Source organism: Artibeus jamaicensis, unplaced genomic scaffold (assembly GCF_021234435.1).
Source record: "Artibeus jamaicensis isolate MK-2021 breed Jamaican fruit bat unplaced genomic scaffold, CSHL_Jam_final scaffold_474, whole genome shotgun sequence".
Lineage (NCBI taxonomy): Eukaryota > Metazoa > Chordata > Mammalia > Chiroptera > Phyllostomidae > Artibeus > Artibeus jamaicensis.
Genome location: NW_026522046.1, coordinates 7,059,201 through 7,082,036, shown reverse-complemented (window position 1 = coordinate 7,082,036; position 22,836 = coordinate 7,059,201). Strand labels below are relative to the sequence as shown.

General features: G+C 43.2%; 1 protein-coding gene and 1 long non-coding RNA gene across 11 annotated transcripts in view; one reads left to right on the top strand and one right to left on the bottom strand.

The window, feature by feature from the left end:
• The window catches only part of MCF2L2 (MCF.2 cell line derived transforming sequence-like 2), a 211,617-nt gene that overhangs the window by 98,359 nt on the left and 90,422 nt on the right, over nt 1-22,836 (bottom strand). For all 8 annotated transcript variants that reach the window (XR_008390153.1, XM_053657607.1, XM_053657610.1 and 5 more), the window contains 3 exons: nt 19,327-19,504; nt 15,628-15,719; nt 1,063-1,148 (listed from right to left, as the gene is read on the bottom strand). Coding sequence is in view for 7 of the 8 variants with exons in the window: in XM_053657607.1 (XP_053513582.1) it covers nt 1,063-1,148; nt 15,628-15,719; nt 19,327-19,504 (356 nt within the window). In the remaining variant the exon portion in view is untranslated. The remainder of the gene's footprint in view (nt 1-1,062; nt 1,149-15,627; nt 15,720-19,326; nt 19,505-22,836) is intronic.
• On the top strand, nt 1,094-20,859 carry LOC119056469 (uncharacterized). Of its 3 annotated transcripts, XR_008390154.1 has the most exons (6): nt 1,094-1,168; nt 4,057-10,572; nt 11,391-14,831; nt 17,277-17,410; nt 19,602-19,781; nt 20,227-20,859. It is a non-coding gene; the product is annotated as an uncharacterized LOC119056469 (long non-coding RNA). The 3 variants fall into 3 exon arrangements; XR_005083887.2 differs by lacking the exons at nt 1,094-1,168; nt 4,057-10,572 and having other exon boundaries at nt 11,050-12,814; nt 14,616-14,831; XR_005083886.2 differs by lacking the exons at nt 1,094-1,168; nt 4,057-10,572 and having other exon boundaries at nt 11,050-14,831.

Sequence of the window (22,836 nt, the reverse complement as noted above, 5' to 3'; positions counted from 1 at the left end):
TTGTTTCATTAAAAGCTGTAACTTTTCCTTTGTATTCTCACTAGAAGTGTGATTTAATGATCTACTGTGAATTCAAACAATAATTCACCAACTAACATAAAGGACCATTTAACCAAGACGTTTATGATGTTAAGACTAATGAAAGACCTATAATTCTAAAAGTAAAGTTACAATGATAAAGGTAGGTAGGTAGGGTGCAGTACCAGAAAAGTCCCAAAAGATATACCACCACTTGCGGAAAACAACAGAACACCTTGCCAAGCCCTGCTTTTCAGAGACAACCCGACTAAACACACTTTCAGAGATGCTGCATTTGGCCATTGACGGTAACTCGAAGACACATTACAATCAGTAGGAGTCTCCATGTTTCTTGGCATCTTAGAGTGAAAGACTATAAAGCAGTGTCATTAAACTAACATTGGCTTTCATGAAGGAGCAAGTTGCTGCAGGTGTGAATTCACTGGCGGAGCAGGCATTTTTTCAGAGGCCTGCTAAGAGCTGTGCATGATAGATCCCGGGGTGAAAAGGACTCCTAAGTCAGGAAGTCAAATGGAGTGAGTGCGAACGAACCGATGGGGGTTCTAAGTATGGAGAAGTTCTACTTGAAATGAGTTTTTCTCTTCTGCTTTTGGTTGTTACCCCTGAACTGCAGAGCACTCACATGCATTGTAAACTCCTTCCTGTAGGCCAAAAATAGCATTAAATTTGTATAACCTGCGTCTTCTGGGAACCTATTGCCTTTAAATGCTTTTAAACCAATAATTCAATGAATATCCACAATAGTTTACGCTTTCTTTTTTCTTGATAATTCATTTTTTCAAACACTGAGTATCTTTGGGAACTTGGTTGATAGGCTGTCATTTGCAGTTCTTGCTTGTTGTTTTATGAGATCCATGAGTTTTGTTCTCAGGTGTATAAATGAACATTGAGTATACAGAATAAATATGTGATTTTATCTGGGCAAGACAGGTGACGAGATTTAAAACAGAGGGTACTCTACCCTTTACCCCCACCCCCCACAAGGGGTTAAAATGACTTCTGCAAAGGAACCTGTGACCTCACCTGCTGGGGGAGAGGTTTTCAGGGCCCCCAGGTTGCTCCAGCTCAGGCTTCTCCCCACCGAGGCTGCCTTTCAGCGTTTCTTCATTCTGAAGTGAAAGAGATTTTGGTAAGCCGGTCTATTTTATTTGTGGGGGAGCTCTAAATCTATCTTCAGTCCCCTCAATTTCTTTGTTTTTGTTTGTTTGTCTTTAATTCTTCACTTGAGCTCCAGTTATCCAGTTTCTCGATTTTTTTCCTCCCTGGGTTTCCCCCAACCATTGTGTGGGTCTGTTACTGCTGGCCCTTCCTGCTTCCTTTAGGAGCAGCAAAAAAACAGGTATTCTTTTTGCTTAGTGACGGGCTATTAAAATTGCTCTCCTCCCTTTTTCCTGACGATTCGGAAGAGAGATTCAGAGTGTAAGCTAAAAGATAAAGAGATTATTTGACAAAATATCTTTTTTTTTTTTCCTCTTCTGGGTAGAAATCAAGGTCTGGAGAAGTTGCCTCCTGCCCTAGGCTAGAGGCAGAGCTGACGTAAGTCTGGTGCCTGCTTTCACAGGCTTGTCATCATCTGTCTGTTGGGTCACGCTACCTCTTAGAGCAGCTGGTTCCTTAGGAAGTGCAAAGTGGCCACCAGCTCAGGCTCAAAGCCAGCTGGTGGTCTGAGGCCCTGCTCCGGACATGCCAGCTCCGAGACCCTGGGCACACTCCCACTCTCTCCACCTTGACCTCCTCCCCGTGAACACAGACCCTTTGCCACTATCTACTGCAGTGGCTCTTTTTCAGAACAATACCAGGCAGTTAATTCTCAATAAGAGGCAAGACTCACTCTCAGTTTGCTCTCAAGAAAATATCATTTTAATAAGAAAGTGAATTTGTATAACATTGATAGCAAAGAGAGTACGATAAAAGTATTAAAATAATGAACAAGCAGGTAACTAGCCAGGATTTGAGTTCTTCCAGCCTGCTGGGTTCTGTTTAAATGAGTTATTTTACATTCTCACAAAAAGGAGGATAGATTTAGAAAGAACCCTCTTGCAAAAGTATTATTAAGGGAAATTGAATGAATAAACATAAAGATTCCTTGTAACTTAGAGCTGGAAGTTGAAGAATGAGCTTTCCCCAGACAGAGGAACGGATGGGAAAGTCTTGCAAAGCAGACAAGAGTGAGCAGCTTCTTGGTCACTGACAGCATGAGAAGAGAGTCCATCCCAAAAGCAGTCAGGGTGAAGTTTCTTTGTTATCCATAATGCCAACCACAGGTACGGCAATTAAAAAAATGTTCAGTGGCCAAAACAGAATCATGGGTTTTCTCGTCCTTTTCATACATGTCTTCCCTAATCTGGTATCATATCCGGAATGCAAGCTAACAAATAAAGGAGTATTTGGAACACTAGCTTTGCTAATTCAGCTCTAAAATACAAGGGGAATCTTACATTCCAACATTCCAAGTTTATGTATTTTTTCTTTTAAAATAGGATATAATTTCAGAATCTGAATTTTTAGTTACCTCTATTACATATATTGAGCAGAGACATTATATATATATTTCATATGTGTATGAAATACATATGTATATATATATGTATATATAAAATTCCATTCTCATTTGAGGATATGTTTCCATTGATTTTGAGAGAGAGAGAGAAAGAGAGGAGAGAGAGAAACATTGGTGCATCCTGTATGCACCAACCAAGGATCAAACCCTCAACTTAGGCATGTGCCCTGATCAGAGATTGAACCTACAATCTTCTGGTGCATGAAATGATGCTCTAGCCAACTGAGCCACACAGCCAGGGATAGAATATCTTTTTTATTTTAGTTACTATACAGAGGTAAACGCCAGTCCCTGGATTCCAACCAATCTAGTTATTTTCGCCACACTACAAAGACAGCTCTTTGTTCACATTTTCTAGATAATGTTGAACTAATTACTGTAGCAGTTAATGTTACATTGCATCCTTCTCCAGTGCCTCCTCTGTGACATTATTGTGCCCTAAATCCCCACGGACTTTGAACCCCAGTCTTATCTGTCTTTGGATTCTAAATGCAGGGTTATATAGATGAGCCACTGTTATTAACCAGACTCCCTCTTACTGTGGAACTTGCTTACTGCTGACAAAGTGAGTTGTGCTCTTTCGAACCTGATTGATCTCTTGTCAGTGTGGTGGATTGTAGAAGCTCTTATTTCATGACAACCTAGTGATGGAAAAATAATGATGACTCGAGGTGCAGGTGTGGCCTTTGTCATCTTTTACACTGAATGATGACACTCCTCTAACTCATAGACTTTGTCATGCGTGGGATGCCCTCCTGGGCTTCCTGAAATGCCTGGGCATGGACTGGGTTGCAGCAACCCATGTTCCTGTGGCCACATGTCCCTAGTTAAGGAAAAGTTACCAGTATACACTCCTAAAATTGCTTTCGGCCCTTTGAAAGCCACCTCCCTCCCTCCCTCCCTCCCTCCCTCCCTCCCTCCCCTGATCTCTAAAAATGAATAAACAAGTAAATATTTTTTTAAAACTGAGGTTGCTGAACCAAGTTCGGGTCTGACTCCTCTGGTCTAACACCAGTTGCTGATTCACCGTCAGCACTAGGAAAGCAATTTCAGTTCCAACTCTTTTAATGTGATGGTATCTGATAATTAAAGATAAAAGTATTATTCATTACATTATGACACATCTTTAAAGGGAAAGCAATTGGACCTCATTTTGAGTACAGGTAAGGTACATGAGGGGTTGAACCACTTAAAGTATGAAAGAGCGATCACTCTGAGAATGGTTTAAGGTGAAGCATTTTCTGGCACTGTAAATTATGAAAACATGAGAAAAATAAATGAAGTGTATGACAAGGAAGAATCACTGAGACGTTACAGTGGGGGGGTGGCGGTTCTTAGAGACACCGTTCAGAGTGCAAACCAGCAGTGTGGAGAGGCTGGGCTGCCTCCCCTCTCCACTGCTGGGACTGCTGGGGCAAAGGTGGTAACCCTCCCTTTTTAATTTTTTTATTTTTGAGGTTTTGTGGGTTCTGGTGTGAAGAATAATAAGAACCTTTGAAAAGCAAGAACCACTTCGAGAATCTCTCCTGGAAGCAGATTCCGGGATGGAAAGCCGGCTGGTCTGCTCTTTGCTCCATGTCACTCGCCGGCCCTTCCCTGCACATCACATCTTCTCCTGCTCTTCACCGATGCACCTGAACAGGCCATCACCTGGATTCCTTCGGAAAATGAGGCAACCTCTTTTTATGTATGTATGTATGTATGTATGTATGTATGTATGTATGTATTGGCAGCCCCTTTTAAAAATGGCAGGCACACATTTGGAGGTTAAAGGGGCGGTCAGTCATTTATTCTCCACGCACTGCTGTGAACCAGCTCATTCAGATTTTTCCTGTCTCCAGTCCAGACCAGCTGCACTGGGTGGGGGATTTTGAAAAGGAAAGGAGAGAAGAGGAATGTTTTAGAACATTCTGTTGACCGAAGCCCTTTGGAGAAGAAGGGCAGGCTCAAGGAGACAGTCCTGAGTGGTTCTGAGGCTTTCTGGAAATGGGAAGTGATTAGAGAAAGATAGGATGCTTCCTACATGCAAACTTTTACTTCTTCAAAATTTCCCCAGGGTCTCTTTGACCTATAATTTAAAGTTTCCCAGCTAGCATTGTTAGTAATTAGTTTAATGTTTTTACCAGTTAAATGGTTTTTTATAGGCTGGATGAATATTCTAAACACTATAATTTTTGGTTTTGGGGGAAGTAACTTCTTAAAAAACTGCAAACATTGCAACATTATTTTAACAAAGACTTGCAAGCCTGTAGCTCTGAATAAGTTCTCAAAAGTAAGGAACACGTCACAAGATACCTTCCTCTCATTCCCAAACCAAGAAATGTGAAGGAAATAATTGTATTAGAACATTAAAAGAAGACAAAAAACTGCACTTGAAAAATAACTAAATAAAATTAAAAAAAAAAAAAAAGAAGTTCCCCATATGCTGCGAATTTTCTTGACACTCACCCAGACTGTGACAAAGTGGGCAGCTGGTCCGTCTGCCCACCTTCACCTAATCTGCTCCTCATTGTCTTCCCCGAGCTACCTCTCTAATACACAGGCGGCCTCCCTGGCAACGACCGTCAGCCAAAGCCTTCGGCAGCAGCCTGTCTCTCTGGTTGGCCTTCCTAGCTTTCGGAAACCACTCCCAGAAGAGCCTGTGCTCCTTCAGGCAACTGAGACTTCACACCCTTCCCCTTCCTGGAAGGAATGTCCTCCTTTGCCTTATCCACTTCTCACAGTTGTATTTATTCTTTCAGGTTAAGTTCAAATGTCACCTCCTGAAAGCATCACAAATGTAGTAGTTATGCACCGCCCTGTATTTTTTTAAAGAAGGTTTTATTCATTTGTCTTTAGAGGGGAAGGGAAGGAGAGAGGGAGAAATATCAATGTATGGTTGCCTCTCGTGTGTCCCCCACTAGGAACTGGCCTGCAACCTAGGCATGTGCCCTGACTGGGAATTGAACTGCGATCCCTTAGTTTGCAGGCCTGCACTCAATCCACTGAGCAACACCAGCCAGGGCTTTGTACTGCCTTTTAATATGTTATATTCCTTCTTCTGAGGTATGTCATTTGCTTTATAATATAATTTTTGGAAATACGTCGTTTTCCCCATGAAACATGTAAGTTTCCTGAGTTTAGGCCCCATGTTAGAATTATTTCCATATGACCCAGAGCCCTGCTCTGTTATATATTAAATTGAGCTGAATAAGCTACCTGAAATGGGCCTGTGAAACATTTCAGTCACGTCAACCTTTTACTGGTCAAAGAGCAAAGCCAACAGCGGTCTTACTACTATTTTCTCTTCTTAGCTCCCACAGTAAAAATACGTTATCATAGATTAATATAATCACACCCTTGTGCCTCTGAATTTTGGATTTTCTCTTAGCTTAAGAGATTCGTATCCACCTTAATGAGTTCACCTTTATCCCAAGTCCTTATGGCCAATGAATATAGCTTCTAGGCCAATGTGACTGAAGTCCTTGTCCCACCTGCATTCTTGCCACCAAACATGTAAGTTAAAAGTTCGGGTTCCTGGACCCTACCCCAGACCTTCTGAATCAGGATCTCTGATGACGGGGTCTGAGGGTCTGCCTTCTCTCTAAGCTTCTCAGGACTGCAGGACCGAGGAGAGTTTGAAAAACTTCATCCTAGAAATTCTTCAGAGAGCTTGGTTAGGGGCTGCCTCAAGAATTTGGTGGATTCTCCGAATCTCTTATTAGCTCTAAGAATGACTAGACCTCAAACATCATAGAAGGCGAACACAGTAATATACTCAGAGTTCACATAGTTCTCCTCTTTCGAACTAGGAAGATAAATGAAAGCTTGTGGGATTCAAAGGAACAGAAAGCAGGGAATGGCACCTGGCCCTAAGCTGTGGTTGTCCGGCCAAGACGTACACAGGTGAGATTAGGAAAAGCTATTCAATCTAAGACCCGAATCTGACCTTGCTTCAGCTCCTTTTCATCTTTTACACAGAAATTCTATCTATAAACACTGGACTAAATGGGAGATGAAAATTACTAAGAATCTGCTCAGGGTCAGGCACCACGCTCCGTGACACTCTGTGCTTCCGACACGCTTTTCCTTTAATAAACCACCTGTGGGTTCACTTTTTAAAATCCTATTTTGCAGAAGAGGAAATTTAGAATTGGAGGGATTAAGCAAACAGCTAATTAAGTAGATTAAGTAAGTAATCAAGAAGATGGGTTAAGTTAGATAAGTAAACTGCAGTTAAGTAAATGGCTACTTTCAAATCCCAGCGTCACCATTTACTAGTTGTGTGGCCCTTGGGGAAACTCACTTAACTTCTCAGAGTCTCAACAGTGCCAGGGACAAAACAAGGGACACTCATCATCTTCCTCACACGATGCTGAGGACTTGTGGTAAAATCAGGTCGCGGCAGCACACTGCACGATGCCCGGCCCTCAGTTGGTGCTGGGGCAGCCATTCCTTCATCCCTCCGCTTCCTTCCAACGTGGCTTTTTCTGTTTTTGTAAATTTTTATGGAGGAGCCTGTTTGCTCACGGCCAGTAGGTCCTCCTTCATCCTGAGGGTTCTTTCAGGAAACAGGCATTCTCATCAGCCCCTGGCTCCTTTCTCGCTCTGCAGAGGCTGTGAGGCGAGCAGCCCCTGTGAGTCACGCTCTCAGCTTCCAGCTGGACAGGAAGCACCACAGCACCGCTGCCAGCAACCAGAGCGAATCTCCCTTTCCACCGCTGGGCTTCTCCAGGCCTGTGGGTGAGCCCAGGCCCAGGCCCAGGCCCACAGTCTCGGCAACATTGTCGCATTTAGTCTGCTAAGTCCCTACGAACCACACAACGAGGATCACCCTGTGGGGATTCGGAACACATTTTATGGAAATGAGTTCTCTGACAATGATAAAAACGTATCTTTATTTTTGTTGCAGGTAGTAAGTGGTTTTCCTTCACAGCTTTTCTTTTTCACTCTGAGCATTTAGTCTGGAGGACACAGAGAGGCGTTTATCACAATGTCAGGATTCGCTCTCAGGGACTGATTTTATCTTTGAGTTCCAGGCCAAATGCCAAAAAGATGTCAGAAGTATCACATGGAGTCTGATGCATGTTCTGTCTTCGGCAGTGGCTACATCACACAAGCAGCAATGACTGTTCTTCATGTTAGTCAACTTCCTTGTTCCCCACTTAATAACCTATCTGTTAGACAGGATGAGGGTCTCCAGGTCTGGGCCAGTCTTATAAAATGCTATTCTTGCTAAATGTTAAGATGCAACATAGTATTTTGCAGACCAGCTGTAAACAGGATGAGCCTGACAAGAACTCAACCAGGTAAGTGCAGCCAAGTGCAAAGAAGAAATCAACACGTAATTGACTGAATAGTATATATAAGCAATGGCTCAACCACCCTTCAGGGGAGACAGAGCTTTGCATATGAATCCCTGTCTACTTGCTGCAAGTACATAGCACTACCTTGCAACAACCACTTCTTTTTTGTTCTTGAATGGAACACCCCAAATGGCGAGCCCCTTTTGAGTTCATTAACAAATTTGTCAGCTCAGATTGAACTCTCCTAAGTGACTCCTTCCGAGCCTGGTGTGGATGCTTGGCGAAGCAGTCAGCAGGGGCAGCAGCTCGCCAAGGACTTACATGCCATGTCTCCACCGGACGGAGGGTTTGTTCTATAGGAGACTCCCGTTTGGTACTGACCACTGGAATGGCTACCTGGCTTGCCTCAACAGCAAAGCAGAGTGGCCACCTGAACCTGTTTTGTTCAGCACTTTGGAAGGGAGTCGGTAGGTCAGCCCCTGTGGTCACTTTAATTAGTGTTTCTGGTCCTGTTTTAGGTCTAGGGTTGTTGGAAAGGCAGCTTCAGCTCTGGAGTGTGTTTGTTTCTGGTTGGTCAGACAGGAACTGTCTCCAGGATGCTGGATTCAGGGTCCAACCTAGGTCTCACTGTGGAGAGTTGAGGAGTGCCTGCAGGACAAAAATCAGATGTGCTCTCTTGATGACCCCTGGTCTGGTTGTCTGACTTTGGTATTCTTTGTGCATTTGCCTTGTTTGTCTTACATGGACATGTGAAACTCAGATTCACCCCTGAATGCAGCTCCTTGGGGTGCATCCTTCAGAACCGGATAAAAAGAACTCTGTTTATTTGACTTAAATTAAATGCTTGTATAAATTAGGAAATATAACAAATGTGTCAATGGTAGGAAACTGCCTGTCCTGTCCAAGGCAGCCTTGCTCCAGGCTGGGAGTCTACTGTGGGTTTGGGAGGCACTGAATTCTAAGTACAGCTTCTTTGCTTCCTTGGGTTTCAGCCCTTACTGACCACACGTAAGCTTCTGCCCGACAACTCCCACCCCGAGTCCATCTGAAGGGTGCACTTTCTGTGCATCCGCAGCCAGAATGGAAGCCGTGACGGGAAACTGGGAGGGCACCCAGCAGCTCCCTCAGCAGCAAGGACATTCCCATCAGACCGGCCGCACCATCTTCACTGAGGAGATGGGCAAGGCAGCATGTGGCCTCCAGTGGAGGTGCTCGGGGACAAGCAAGACTGAGTGGCAAAGCTCTGGCTGTGGGACTTGGGGGCCAGCCTATGGCTAACAGTGTAAAGATATGTGCTTGGGGTTACAGGGGAAGAATTGCTGGTTTCATCTATAAGCTGTCTGAGTAAGATTCCTACAGCTTCTCTCCCCGAAGGATAAGGAAAAAGTTACCTGCCACACCTCTTCAAAGGGTCTCATGGGCAGAAAGAAATGTTCTATTAGCAGGTGTGATTTCAGAAATTTTACCAAAGATGTAGTAATAGAGGCCAAATATCCTAGGAATATTGACAACTACATAAATCTAAGATTGTCTGACTGGATTGGTGCCAGAAAAGAGCAAAGTCTGCTATAATTTAAAAATGTAGTTTGAGTCAGCTTCACTGGACTTGCAAAGTGAAACAGGTAGAATCAACCACATGTGTGTATTTTGAGTAGCAAAAGCCAAAAGGGTGGACTTCCTAGTCACATAATGTGGGAAGAAGGTGGAAATGACATGGGAAATGATTTGTTTTCAGTATGAGTGTACAGTGGTCTTAAGTAATTTACTGGTTCCCTGTCCACTCACCTGCAAGGACAGTTTTGAGATCACTGACTCTGGGCAGTGCACAGCCACGCACTCCCTTGACAGAGCCCAGTCAAGTCCACAAGATGCCTCAGACCTCAGCTTCTTTTCTGAGCAGCATCATAAGCTCCCTCTCTCCTCCAGAGCTATGTGTTGGCAGTGGGGTGGGACAGGTAGAGGTGAGAGAGGTTGCTCTTCGTGTCCACGAGCAAGACAGGGTGCCTCTAAGCTGTGTCCATCTATAGGGCATGGCCCCCACTTGGCCTGGGCATGGGCCCCTATGGCTTTGGGAGCCTGCTGACTGGCAGTGGGATGAGCTGACCTGGGCATTTGCCCTGCTGTGGATGCAGCAAGGTGGAGCAGCCCAGTGTTTTGTTGCAGCCAGAGGCAGCCATGGAAGCTTAGGAACAGAACAGTGCACTGCTAAGGCGCGGGCTGGAAGGGAGACAGGTGCAGAGAGGCCGCACCACCCAGAACTTTCCTTTTTGCAGATTGGGTCTGAATTGTGGCAGGTGAGCCCAGCTGTTAAACCAGGCATCCTGGCCCTGTACTCTGCCTCCCACAATCCCACCTGCCTGGGACAGGGTGGGAAAGGCTTGGGGAAGCCTTCTCAACCCACCTCCTGTAGGAGTCTGGAAGCCAGAGGGTGGAGCCCCTCGTGGCATCACTGACTCTCCTTGATTCTCCTTCCTGTTTCATTACAGCCTGCGCCTGCCGCTGTTTCATTTTCAGTCTTGAGCTCCTAATGTTTCCAAACTGGGGACAAGGGGTGGAGGAGCCATAGTCTGTGAAAGATGAGCCATAGTCTGAGGTCTGCGGGTTACATAGACCTCAGGTGATCTGCTCATCTTGAGGCCCATCCCAGTGCCTGCTGGGCAGAAGGTTTGGGGGATAAAGAGGTTGCAAGTAAGTGATGCTTCCTCCCTGTGTGCTCAGAAGGGCTTTAGACTCTGAACTGCAGCTATGTAGCTGGTTTACCCAGGGGTGGTGTCTAACAGGATGTCTCAACACAGAAGGCCTTGGGCTGGGCCTGAACACTGTGGCCTCACATGTTTGGCCTTTCCCTCCTTCTGTATGTGTACATGTGTACACTTACACCTGCAGAGTTTATGTTCCCCGGGGGTGCCTGCTGCCATTGCAGGGACTTCTCTGGGGTGCAGTGTCCCAAAAGAGCAGAGGCAGAGGGCCTTGTCAGGACTCCCTCCTTCCCCCAGGCCAAGGTGCCTTACGAGGAGCAGCTCTTCGCTCGGCCACACGACAGGTGTCAGTGTGTTTGAGAAGCTGTGGACACCGACTAGATACCGTGCAGAACTCATATCTTGCATCCCTTCCCCTCTGGGACTGCTGTGCTTCGTCCACTGAGCTTGTTCTCGGTAGGTTCTCGGTCCCCTAGATTTTCCCCCAGCTTCTGCTTCACCTCTTATGGCACATGTCTCCTGTTAGAGGAATGCTGTCTTTAGTCACTCCTGTCCTCGGGAATCCCAGAACCTAGGGGACCCCAGGACGTTCATAAGTCAGGCAGCCAGAGAATTTTACTGCTAGATCTCAAAGATGTACCCTGTCCATGTTCATCAGGAAGCTTGTACAAAAGTATGACCCTCATCCCCATTCCTTCAACAAGGAGGAGTAAAATATCTCATGGCGGGGATTGTTAGACAGGACGAGGGTCTCCAGGTCTGGACCAGTCTTACGAAATGCTATTCTTGCTAAATGTTAAAATGCAGCATAGTATTTTGCAGACCAGCTATAAACAGGATGAGCCTGACAAGAACTCAACCAGGTAAGTGCAGCCAACTGCAAAGAAGAAATCAACAGGTAATTGACTAAATATGAGTGTCAATGGCTAAACCACCCTTCAGGGAAGACAGAACTTTGCGTATGAATCCCCTGTCTCCTCTACTTGCAGCAGGTAAATAAAACTATTTTGCTACAACCAGGAACACTCCAAGCTGCGAACCTCTTGGGTTCAGTAATATGTAGACCATGCCAACGTGAATCTAGACCTTTTTTCTAACCTACTTACTAGCTTTCCAACCTTTCTTACTAGCTTTCTTACCTGTTTTGGACTTATGATTTCCTTGGTTTTACTCCCCACCTTGGGAAATACTTTTGCATTTATTGGTTCTAAATTGATTTTTTAATCTAGAATTTGGGGATTTAATGCACAAATCCTCACTCTTCCTACTCGTGTTGTTCACGACTGCCTGCGTGGATTCTCTTCTGCTCACACTGCTTCTTACAGCCCTGGGCTTTAGAAGCAGAAGTCAGAGCAGCTTCTGTTTGCCACACTGAGGAAGTTCGGTAGCTCCGTTCCCACCCAGCTCCACCCCCACCTTGACTGTTAAGTATTACATGCGAAGCCCTTCATTAAATACACAAACAAAGTAACAGTAAGAAAAAAACAGAAGCCCAGAAAGATGACTATCATACAGACTTTTGTCTACTTACACTACGTGTTCTGCTGGGGATCTGCCTAGGCGCAGAGGGACCTAGCAGCTTGGCAGGATGGGTTTGGAGTCTAAATTAACAGCAGAAGGAAGAAACCAAAAGTCTGGTTGTCAGAGCTTCTTGGATTCTAACTTAAGCCTTTGCTTCTACATTGGCTGTTTTTACCAGTATGTAAGATAGAAGTAAATAATCAATGTGACTTATAGAAATATATTTATTTTGCTTAATCCCTTCACCTTTGCCACCCAGTCCCCCTAACCCCTATGTTCTGACAGCTGTCCATCTGTTCTATACATCTATGAGTCTGGTTTTTGTCTTTTTTTTTTTAGTTAATTTTGTTCATTAGGTTTCACATATAAGTGAAATCATATGGTGATTGTCTTTCTCTGACTGGCTTATTTTACTCAGCATTAAACTCTTCAAGTTCATCCATGCTGTTGCAAAAGTTAAGATTTCCTTCTTTTTTTTCCCTTTACTTTTTTTAAATCTTCACCTGAGGGCGTATTTTTCTTTGCTTTAGAGAGAGAGGAAGGGAGAGAAACATCTAAGTAAGAGAGAGATATTAATTGGTTGCCTCCCGCACACGCTCGGACCAGGGATCACAGGCACTGGACCAGAGATCAAACACGCAGCCTAGTCAACTGCTCTGACCAGGAGTCCAACCTGCACTCTTTCGGCTCTGGGACGAAGATCCAACCAAGTGAGCCACACCAGCAAGGGCAAGATCTCCTTTTTCATGGCTGAGTAGTATTCTACTTTGTAAAGAACACAGGTTTTTTTATCTATTCATCCACTGGCGGGCACTTGGGCTGCTTCCAAATTTTGGCTAATGTAAATAATGCTGCAACAAACAAGGGTGCATATATTTTTTCAAACTAGGTTTCAGAGGGTTTTTTTTTAATATTCCCAGAAGTGTGGAATTGCTGGGTCATAAGGCAATTCCTTTTTTAATTTTTTGAGGTAGCTCCACACTGCTTTCCACAGTGGCTATACCAATCTGCATTCTCACCAAAAGTGCAGAAGGGTTCCCTTTTGTCCACTTCCTCACCAGCACATGTTGTTTAGTGATTTATTGATGATGGCCATTCTGATAGGTATGGGGTGATATCTCATTGTGGTTTTAATTTGCATCTCTCTCATGATTAGTGATGATGAGCATCTTTTCATGTCTATAAGCCATCTGTATGTCTTCTTTGGAGAACTGTCTATTCAGGTCTTTTGCCCACTTTTTAAATTGGATTGTTTGTTTTTCTGGTGTTGTATTGCAAAGTTCTTTATAAATTTTGGATATTAACCCCTTATTAAAGGTATCACTGGCAAATATGTTCTCCCATTCAGTGGGTTGTCTTTTCATTTTTTTGATGGTTTTCTTTGCTATGCAAAACTTTTTAGATTGATGTAGTCCCATTTATTTATTTTCTCTTTTGTTCCCCTTGCCTGAGGAGATATATCAGAAAAAACGTTGCAATGTAAAATATCTGATATTTTACTGCCTATGTTTCCTTCTAGGATTTTTATGATTTCAAGTTTAACATTTAAGTCTTTAATCCATTTTGTATTTCTTCTTCTATGCAGTGTAAAAAGGTCATCTAGTTTCATTTTTTTGTATATACCTGTCCAATTTTCCCAACACCATTTGTTGACTAGACAGACTATCTTTATTTGATTGTATATTCTTGCTTCTTTTGTTAAATAAGAATTGACCATAATGGTGTGGGTTTATTTCTGGTCTCTGTTCTATTCCATTGATCTGTGTTTCTGTTTTTGTGCAAGTCCCTTGCTGTTTCATTACTATGGCCTTGTAGTATAGTTTCATATCAGGTAGAATGATTTCTCCAACTCTGTGTTTGGTGTTGAATTTTATCAGATGCTTTTTCTGCATCTATTGATATGATCACAAGATTTTTCTCCTTCATTTTTTTATATGGTCTGTCACATTTCTTGATTGGCAGGTATTTTACCAACCTTGCAACCCAGGAATAAATTCCACTGACTTCTTTAAATTCCATAAACTCCTTTAGCTTTTTCCCCCTCTTGTCTGGGAAGCTCTATATTTCTCCTTCAATTTTAAATGATATCTTTGCTGGGTAAATCTGTCTTGGCTGTAGGTCCTTGCTTTTGATCACTTTAAATATTTCATGCCACTCCCTTCTAGCCTGCTCAGTTTAAAAGCAACCCTTTTCTTTTTTAATGTCACTTAAATGATTCCACAGACTTCATGGATGTCAAGTCTGGTGAAGCATTTCATTTACCCATTTCCAAAAGTTGATGGTTTTTTAAATGATTAATCAAGGCTTATAAAATTGCAGACTGTTTCCTAACTCTGGAAGACACGGTGGTGCAATTCTCTAACCATGAGAGATTCTGGAACAGCAATGACAGTGTCCTAATCTGCCCAGAATATAGCACAGCGATATCCAAACAAATTACAGAAGAATGCAGCTTTTTCTCTCTAAGAAAAGTCTGTTGGGAGCTCATTCTCACTGTGTTTCTGCCTCCAGGAAGAAAAGTCTAAGATTAGCTCGTGGCCTGACTCCTTGATGGTCAGCGGAGTCCCCATGGAGTCCTGTATTCAGACACATTAGGAATTGATAACGGATGCAAACTGTTGCTCGAGTGCATTTGAGCCCATGTTCTCCTGGCCTCTGGTTTCAGAAACATTCATCCAGCCAGACATTTAATTTTCAATGAAGCAGGGGACAGGGGACCTCTCTGGGGTAGGTGTGCCACAGCATATACTTATAATTCATTTCCTTCCAGTTTTTTAAGTATAATGTTACTTTACAGTTATACAGTGCTTGGCAATTTTCTTATTTTCATTTGATGCTCTAAACAGTTTCAGGAGGTAGCTATTGTTATTCTGTTTTTACAGGTGAAGTTTAGAGAGGTTATGTTGCTTAAATTCAGGTCTGCCTGAGTCCAAAGCTTATGCTCTTTTTCTTTCGAACTTTTATTTTGAAATAATTATAGAGTCCCATGAGATTACAAAGAAATATACAGAGAAGTCCTGTGCACCCTTGCCCCCAGCCTCCTCCAGCATTTACATCTTACATGAATTGAGCATAACATTAAAACCAGGAAAATGACATCGGCGCAATCCTCAGGATTTACTCAGAGCTCACCAGTTACACGTGCGCTCTGTGTGTGCGTAGCTCTTACACAATTTTTTCATGTGCTTTTTATGCATAGACTATATATGCCATTCTACCAATTTTAAATATGAAGTCAGGTCACAGGGATGAATAAAATGACTTCCCTCAATAAAACAATATCTGCTAACAATTACATATTACCAAGTGGTTTTTCATATCTAGTTGCAGTTAACAAGAAAGAAAAGGAAGAAATCCTATAAACCTCAACTCTTGGGAGCACTAGTCTATGCTACAGGCCTTTATGGGTGTGCTTTCTGGAACTGATGATAGCTATGAAACAGGGGGACTTGACTGATTGCTAATTAGCAGCGGTAGTCTCTCATGTCAGAAACCTGTACCAGTGAAAGAAAGGTGATCTTACCTTGCCTTCAAATTTAGTCTCGTCAGCTTCCTTTTCCAGGGAGTTCCAATCTGTCTCTGCGTAGGGTTGCTCAGATGTTTTCTGAAGAGAAGCTAAAGAGACAAAGAAAACCTGCCATTAATTTAGTGGTTTGGCTTATAAATCACTCAGCTCTTGGTCTGACTTGAACAAGTAGCCGGACTGTGTTGAGGCAGTTGATTAACAAACCTAAGTTGAGTTGCTGTGGTGATTGCTGAAGTGGTAGGTAAACTTAGTTTCTGGGTTTCCTGGTCAAAATGCCATCCATCTAATGCCACCAGTATATCACTCCGATTCTTATGTGTGGTGGCCTTGGTGGAGGCACCCATCTAACTTCCAGGAGCCCCTGGCAACGCTCAGATTCTATGAGCCAACTGGACGCATCTTGGGCTTTCTATGAGTTTTTCATGGAGGCTCTGCTGAAATCTGTGAAGTGCATGTGCACTGCCCCCATGAAGCTGCTCTATGGCAATGGGCAATCCTCTGGGCTCCTCACTTTCTGCAGGATCTCCATACGCTGAGTGATTCCAGGTATAATAATTGGATACTGAACACGTATTCACTGTAATTGGCAATACCCATGACTGAGAAGCACCTGCCCTTTAACACCATTAAGTACAATGACAAAATTAAAGGCAGAGATGTGGGAGCCATACTGCCTTCATTCAAGTCCTGCTCTTTCATGTATGAGATGCACATCACGGAGAAATCCCTGTGCATTGGCTTCTTCCACTGGAAAGTGGGGAATGATGAGAAAGCCTATAGGACTGGGTTGCTATGAGACTTTAGTGAGTTAATAGCTACAAAGTGTTTAGATCATATTAATACTCAGTACATTTTAGCTATTAGTATAGCCACATGGTATTAAAAAGAACTTTGTTCACATTCTTTATTTAACTTCAGGGAGATTAAATGTTCTACCCAAGAACCTAGCTAACAAAAGTCAGAGCTAACATTTCAGTTCCCATCTCTAAGCTCTCTGCCCATGTTCCTCACACTGTGAAATAGAATAGTTTACCTTGGCACAGACTTGGTTACCAAGAATCAGACAAAAGTGTTTGAAAATCCTGTTAGTGACCTGCCTGAGCCCACACTCTTGTCATTATGCTCCAAAACACAAGCATAGGATTGTTCTGCAAAATGAACAAGTCGCTTGACCAAGGTCAACGATACATGTTCAGACACGACAAAGATCTGTTTACCTTAGGAGGTTCATTACCTATGATTAAATCGTGGGTTTGAAAACAGAAACAATTCATCATTCCTGCTATATTTACCTGTAACAAACATGTATCCCTTAAAACAATGAGAGAAGCAAAGGCACGGAAGTAAACATAATTTAGTTTGGGGAAAGAGGCCTAGAGGAGAGATCAGGAGAAGGAAGTCCTGTTTCCTGCCATCCAAGAAGGATGTCTCCATGTGTGTGAGTGTTTGTACATATCTCTGGTATGTGCCCATAAGTGTGTCTGAGTGTGTGTGTGTGTGCATGCACACAGGTGCACATGGAAAAATTCAGGAAGAAATGCACTAAACTCTAATCAAGTTTTCTAAAAACTGGAATATATGATAAAAGACAAAGGACTGCAAGTTGTACAAACAGAGAATTAATCAGAAGACCCCATAATTTTCAGGTAAATAACAACAGAAAGAATTTGTTGCAAACAGAGCTACACAGCAAGAAATGCTAAAGGAAGTTTTTCCACCTGAAGTGAAATGGCTAACTGAAATAAAGAAATAAAGAAGACTGCAAATGGTGAATAGGATGGTAAATATAAAAGAATACATACATTTTCTTTTTTCTTCCTTTCTGTTAATTTTTTAAAAACACCTATGATTGTTTAAAGCAAAAATTATATCACAATATTGGGGGAGTCAACATGGGCAGACACAAGGTTCGTGGTAAGAATAGCACAGAGAACGGGTGGAGTGTGTGGAAATATGCTGGTGCAAATTTCCTGTATTTTTCAAAGACTGTACAACATTAACTTGAAGTAGATTTCTGTAAATTAAGGATGCATGCAACAGTCCCTGAAAGAAACATCTGGGGGGAAACAATGCAAAAACATATGTATGCTAAAAAATCAACAAGAATTAAAAAGGAAGACAAGAAAAAATTTGCTAACCCAAAAAAAGGCAGGAAAAGAAGAACAGAGAAATTTTTTAAAAACATATGAGACAAATAGACAACAAATAACAAAATAGTAGCTCTAAATCCACCTATGTCCTTAATTACATTGTATATAAATGGACTGAATACTCCAATTAGAAGGCAGAGGTTAACAGAATGTTTTAAAAAGGTAGGACCCAACTATATGCTACCTACAAGAAATACACTTTTAAAAGAAAAAGAGAAATAGAAGAATGGAAAAAGTATCTCATGCAAACACTAAGCATAAGAAACCTGGGAAGGCTGTATCAATAACAGACAAAACAGACTTTAAGACAGAGTTTTACTAAAGATAAGGAGGGAAGGAGAGACATTTTATAGTTATAAAAGGGCCAGTATATTTGGAAGATACAAATATGAATAAGCATCTGCTTAATAACAAAGTTTCAAAATGAAGCAGCAAATAACATGTGCATCATGTCCAAGAGTGGTTTCTCCCAGGAGTGTATGATTGTTTTAACATCTGCACATAAGTCACTCTAATTCACCATATTAACAATAAGGGAGGAAACCATATGTTCGTCTCAATACACAGCACCAAAAAGCATCTGAAAAACTCCAATCAGTCTTGATGAAAACTCTCATCAGACTAGGTACAGACAGGCCTAGTCTGTTAAAGACATCCTCGGGCTGGTAAAAGATATCTGTAAAACACTGACTAACATCACACCTCAAGATGAAACATGAACTCTTTCCCTTAACATGAGGAAAAGATAGGGATGTCTGCCCTTATCACTTCTACTCAACACTGTACTGGAGGTCCTCCAGCCAATAGAATAAGATGCAGGAAAAGAAAAGGCCTAGAGATTGAAACAGAAGAGGTAAAATTGTCCCTGTTCATAGATGACATACTATATTTCCATTTAGGAGTATATTCCTGTGATAGTTATATATGGTGATTCTATTTACTATAGGGGTAAAAAAAATGAAATGCCTAAGAACTTCACACTAAAAACTGCTATAGTGCCAAGAGAAATTAAAGAGGACCTACAGAAATGGAGAGTTATAATCGTTATGAACCACAAGGCTCAATATTGGCACAATAACAGTTCTCCCCAAGGTGATCTGTACAGTGAAATCTGAGCCATAATCCCAGCAGAAATTGAAAGATGATTCTAAAATTTTTATGGAAATGTACAGGACCCAAAATACCCAAAACAATCTTGAAAAATAATGAAGTTACAAGACTTACACTAACTGATCTCAAGGCTTAGTAATAAACTATAGTAATCAAGACCATGTGGGATTGGTAGAAAGAACTTTTAAAGGTCCTTAATGGAGCCTATTTTATACTAATATTATTTGTGTGTTTATATTATTATTCTATTAGACTGTGAGCTTCTCCTTGCATCCAAAATTTTATCAAACTTTGTAAGTCCTCAATGCCTACACTATTTTATATCTGTAGTTTGTTTTAAATAATATCTGTCAAAACAACAACTATTAGTCATCTTAAACACTCATGGGCAATGATAAAACATAAAGCCACAAGCTTTCTTCTCCAAATAACCTACCCAAGACAGAGGGCTGGCTGGTTTTTGGTGACACCCATTTTGGGGAAGACTCAGGATGGGGGGCCACAGGTTGCACAGGGCGAGTCTGTCTGGCAGCCAGTTTCATCAGACTCATCTGCCTCTTGTGAAATATTTCCTGTACGTCGCCCAGCTTCTGCAGGACTTTCTGGGCTCTGGCCTGCAGGAACAAAAGCAAGTCGTTAGGTCGCTGTGCACTGAACCTGAGGACATGACACATTGCCTTTCTCCCATCTTCCCTCTCCCCCCACCCCCAGGCTCCCCTAGGCGGCTCTTCTCTGGGTGTCCACATGCAAGCTGTCCCACGTCTCGCCTTGCACCAGAATTGTGTTTCCAGGAGCCTGCGCCTCTCGCTTGACTGCCGGTGATTGCATCTCACTGCTGCACCTCCCACGACTGCAGCTGCCGAGCACAGAGCAGTGCTTGGGGAATATGGGGTGAGCGGATAAATGTTCACAGAGGCATGTCCATTAATGGTGGAAAAGGATGCCATAGGCCATGAAGGCCCTGATGGCGAAAAGAGTTTAAATGTTCTGGGGGAAAGAGTTGACTAAATTCCGAAACAGGATCAAGGAAACCACAAGCACCAGTAATTCTAGAAAGATAGCTATTTAAATGCTATTCAGGGTGATCCCTCTGCGTACAAGTAGGAAGTCAGCTGAAGAAATACCAGAGGAGAGGTCAAACGTACAGACAGTCCCATAACTGACTATATGCTCTGAGGCAGAGGTTCAGGACAGTAAGAAACAAGGCCCTACTTCCAGCTACCTCCCCTCTAGCTCTGGTGGGCCAAGGAAAGTGAGCTTTATAGTGCTGATACTGACATCTGTCTTGCAGATTTTTAAAAAAATCCTCACCCAAGGACATTTTCATTGCTTTTAGAGAGTGGAAGGGAGAAAAGAAACATCAATGAGAGAGAGAAGCACTGACTGGTTGTGCCCTGATCAGGAACTGGACCTGCAACCTTTAGGTTACAGGATGATGCTCCAACCAGCCGAACCACACCGGATGATTTTAACCACCAAAGAAAGGACCCAGAATCAGAAGAGCTGAACCACCATGAGCCATGCAGGGCCCTTTGAGGATGCCTAATATTGAAAGTACAAGATCAGCACACACTCAGGAGCAAGGGGGTTGCCACATTTTGCAACTAGAAAAGTAAATTTGTCTTTTTTATGCTGGGCCACCTTCTGAGGGAAGGGGATGATATCTCTGAGGCAGGACTGGAGTGTCAGTTCAAGAAAAACTCTCCCCCTCCAGCCTGAGCGCCCTGTCAAGGCTGACTGACCTCTGCACTGAGGCCTGGTCTCACCCTGCAGGGGTCCAAGTGCTGTGGGAGGCTCTCCAGCACCTGAAATGCAGCTGGTCTGAAGTGAGCTGTGCTGGCAGCATCAATACACACTGGGTTTTGAAGACAGCATGTGAAAAGAACATAAAGTGCCTCAGTAGTGTTTGATAGCCATGGCAGGTTGAAATGATATTTTGGACATAGGTTAAATAAAGCATTAAAATTGACTTCATTTGTTTCTTTTCACTTTTTAAAATGTGGCCACTAGAAAGTGTTATCAGCTCACACATGTGCCTTGCACCGTATTTCTATTGGACAGTAGACCAGGGGTCGGCAAACTCCTGTAAAGATCCAAACCGTACCACCTGCGGGCTCTGCAGGCCACCTGGTCTCTGTGATAACCACCGCACTCCGCCACTGCACATCACAGCAGTCACGGCCAATAGATAACACAGAACAAATGAGCGAGGCTGTGTTCGGATAAAACTCTTAACACAAAATGGATGGCAAGAGGCCTTGGGCCACGGGCTACGCTGTGCTGACCCCTAGTCTCGATTTAGCACAGGGTCTGTGTTTAAATGGTCTCTTCAGAGAATGTGCCTCTGGCCTCAGGAAGCATGGACGCACAGTGCACTTGAGGTCCCGATAACAGGGCCACGAGTCTGAGTCCCGAGAGAAACCAGATTCCCTCACCACAGGGTGCCGGCCATGGGAGCTCTATGGTGGTGAGAACTGGGGACCGGCCACGACGACTCTGCCCTTCTGGCCCAGTGATGCGTCTGAGGAAACTGAGTTAACGGCTCAGAAAATAAGAAATCTACCATGGAGGCTGATTGGAAAAGGTGAAGGGATTAAGCAAAATAGAAACAAAAACAAACCTCAAAGATAAACAACACTATGGCGGTCACCAGAAGGAAATGGGGGTGGGGAGTTGTGAGGAAGTAGAGGGAGGCAAAAATGGCAATGGGAAGAGCCGTGCGTTTGGGTGGTGAGCACACAAGGCGATAGACAGATGATGCGTTACACAACTGTGCCCCTGAAGCCTGTCTGATTTTATTAACCAATGTCTCCCCAACAAATTCAATTTAAAAACATCTGAATGAGGTCAATGCCATATGCTAAGCAAAGCCCAGTGACTCACCTCTCGGACTGGGCAGGACTCAAGTCATCTTTGCCCTTTTGTGTCTGTGCCCAGATCCCAGGGTGAGCCCTGCCAATGGCTCGCTGAGTTAAACTGAGGCATTCAGAAGGAACCCTAGATTCCTGTACTCAGACCAGGGGGAGGTGAGTATAAGATTAACAACTGCATTTCCCTTTTCCATATCAGAATTGGAATTAGCTTTCTCAAATGAAAATATGCTCCTGTAATTTACCTGTTCAAAAGCCCTGCAGTGGCATCTCACTCCTCGTCCTACAGCACCAGGCTCTTCACACTTGACCCTGACCACTGCCTCCCTGTGTGCCCCACTGTGTGCCCCACTGTGTGCTCCATTCCGCACGCTCTCGGACCTAGGAGCGCTTGCTGGGGAAATGTGTGTCTTCTACCACACTGCCCACACCTCGGCTGCAGGGACTGCACTGCATTCTCAGATAAAGCACAACCTGGGTACCCAATAAATATTTGCACAGTTGAATGTTGTTATTTGCTACTAAAATGGTTTCATTCTCTACACTGGGTGGTGAAAGTGAAAGAGGGAGAAAAACCAGAAGAGCAGTACCAAGGGCAATGCCTTGAACACCCTCAGACAGAGAGGGTGTGGCTGCTACAGAAACAACAGTTTATGGCTGATGTGGTTTTTTAAAAGATTTTATTTATTTATTTTTAGAGGGGAAAGGAAGAAGAGACAGAGAGAAATATCAATGTGCAGTTGCCTCTTACACACCCTCTCACTGGAGACCTGGCCCTGCAACCCAGGCATGTGCCCTGACTGGGAATTGAACCACAATCCTCTGGTTTGCAGGCCCGCACTCAATCAACTGACCCACACCAGCCAAGACCTGATGTCGTTTTGATGACCATTCATGTCTGAAGTGTAACAGATTCAAACTTTTAGACATAAGTACCAGTTTTGAAAAAAAACTTAATTTTTTTAATAGTTTTGGTTTTACAGAAAAATTGCAAAATAGTGCAGAGAGTTCCCATATTCTCCACACCCAGTTTCCATTATTATTAACCGGCTTACATTACTATAGTACATGTCTTG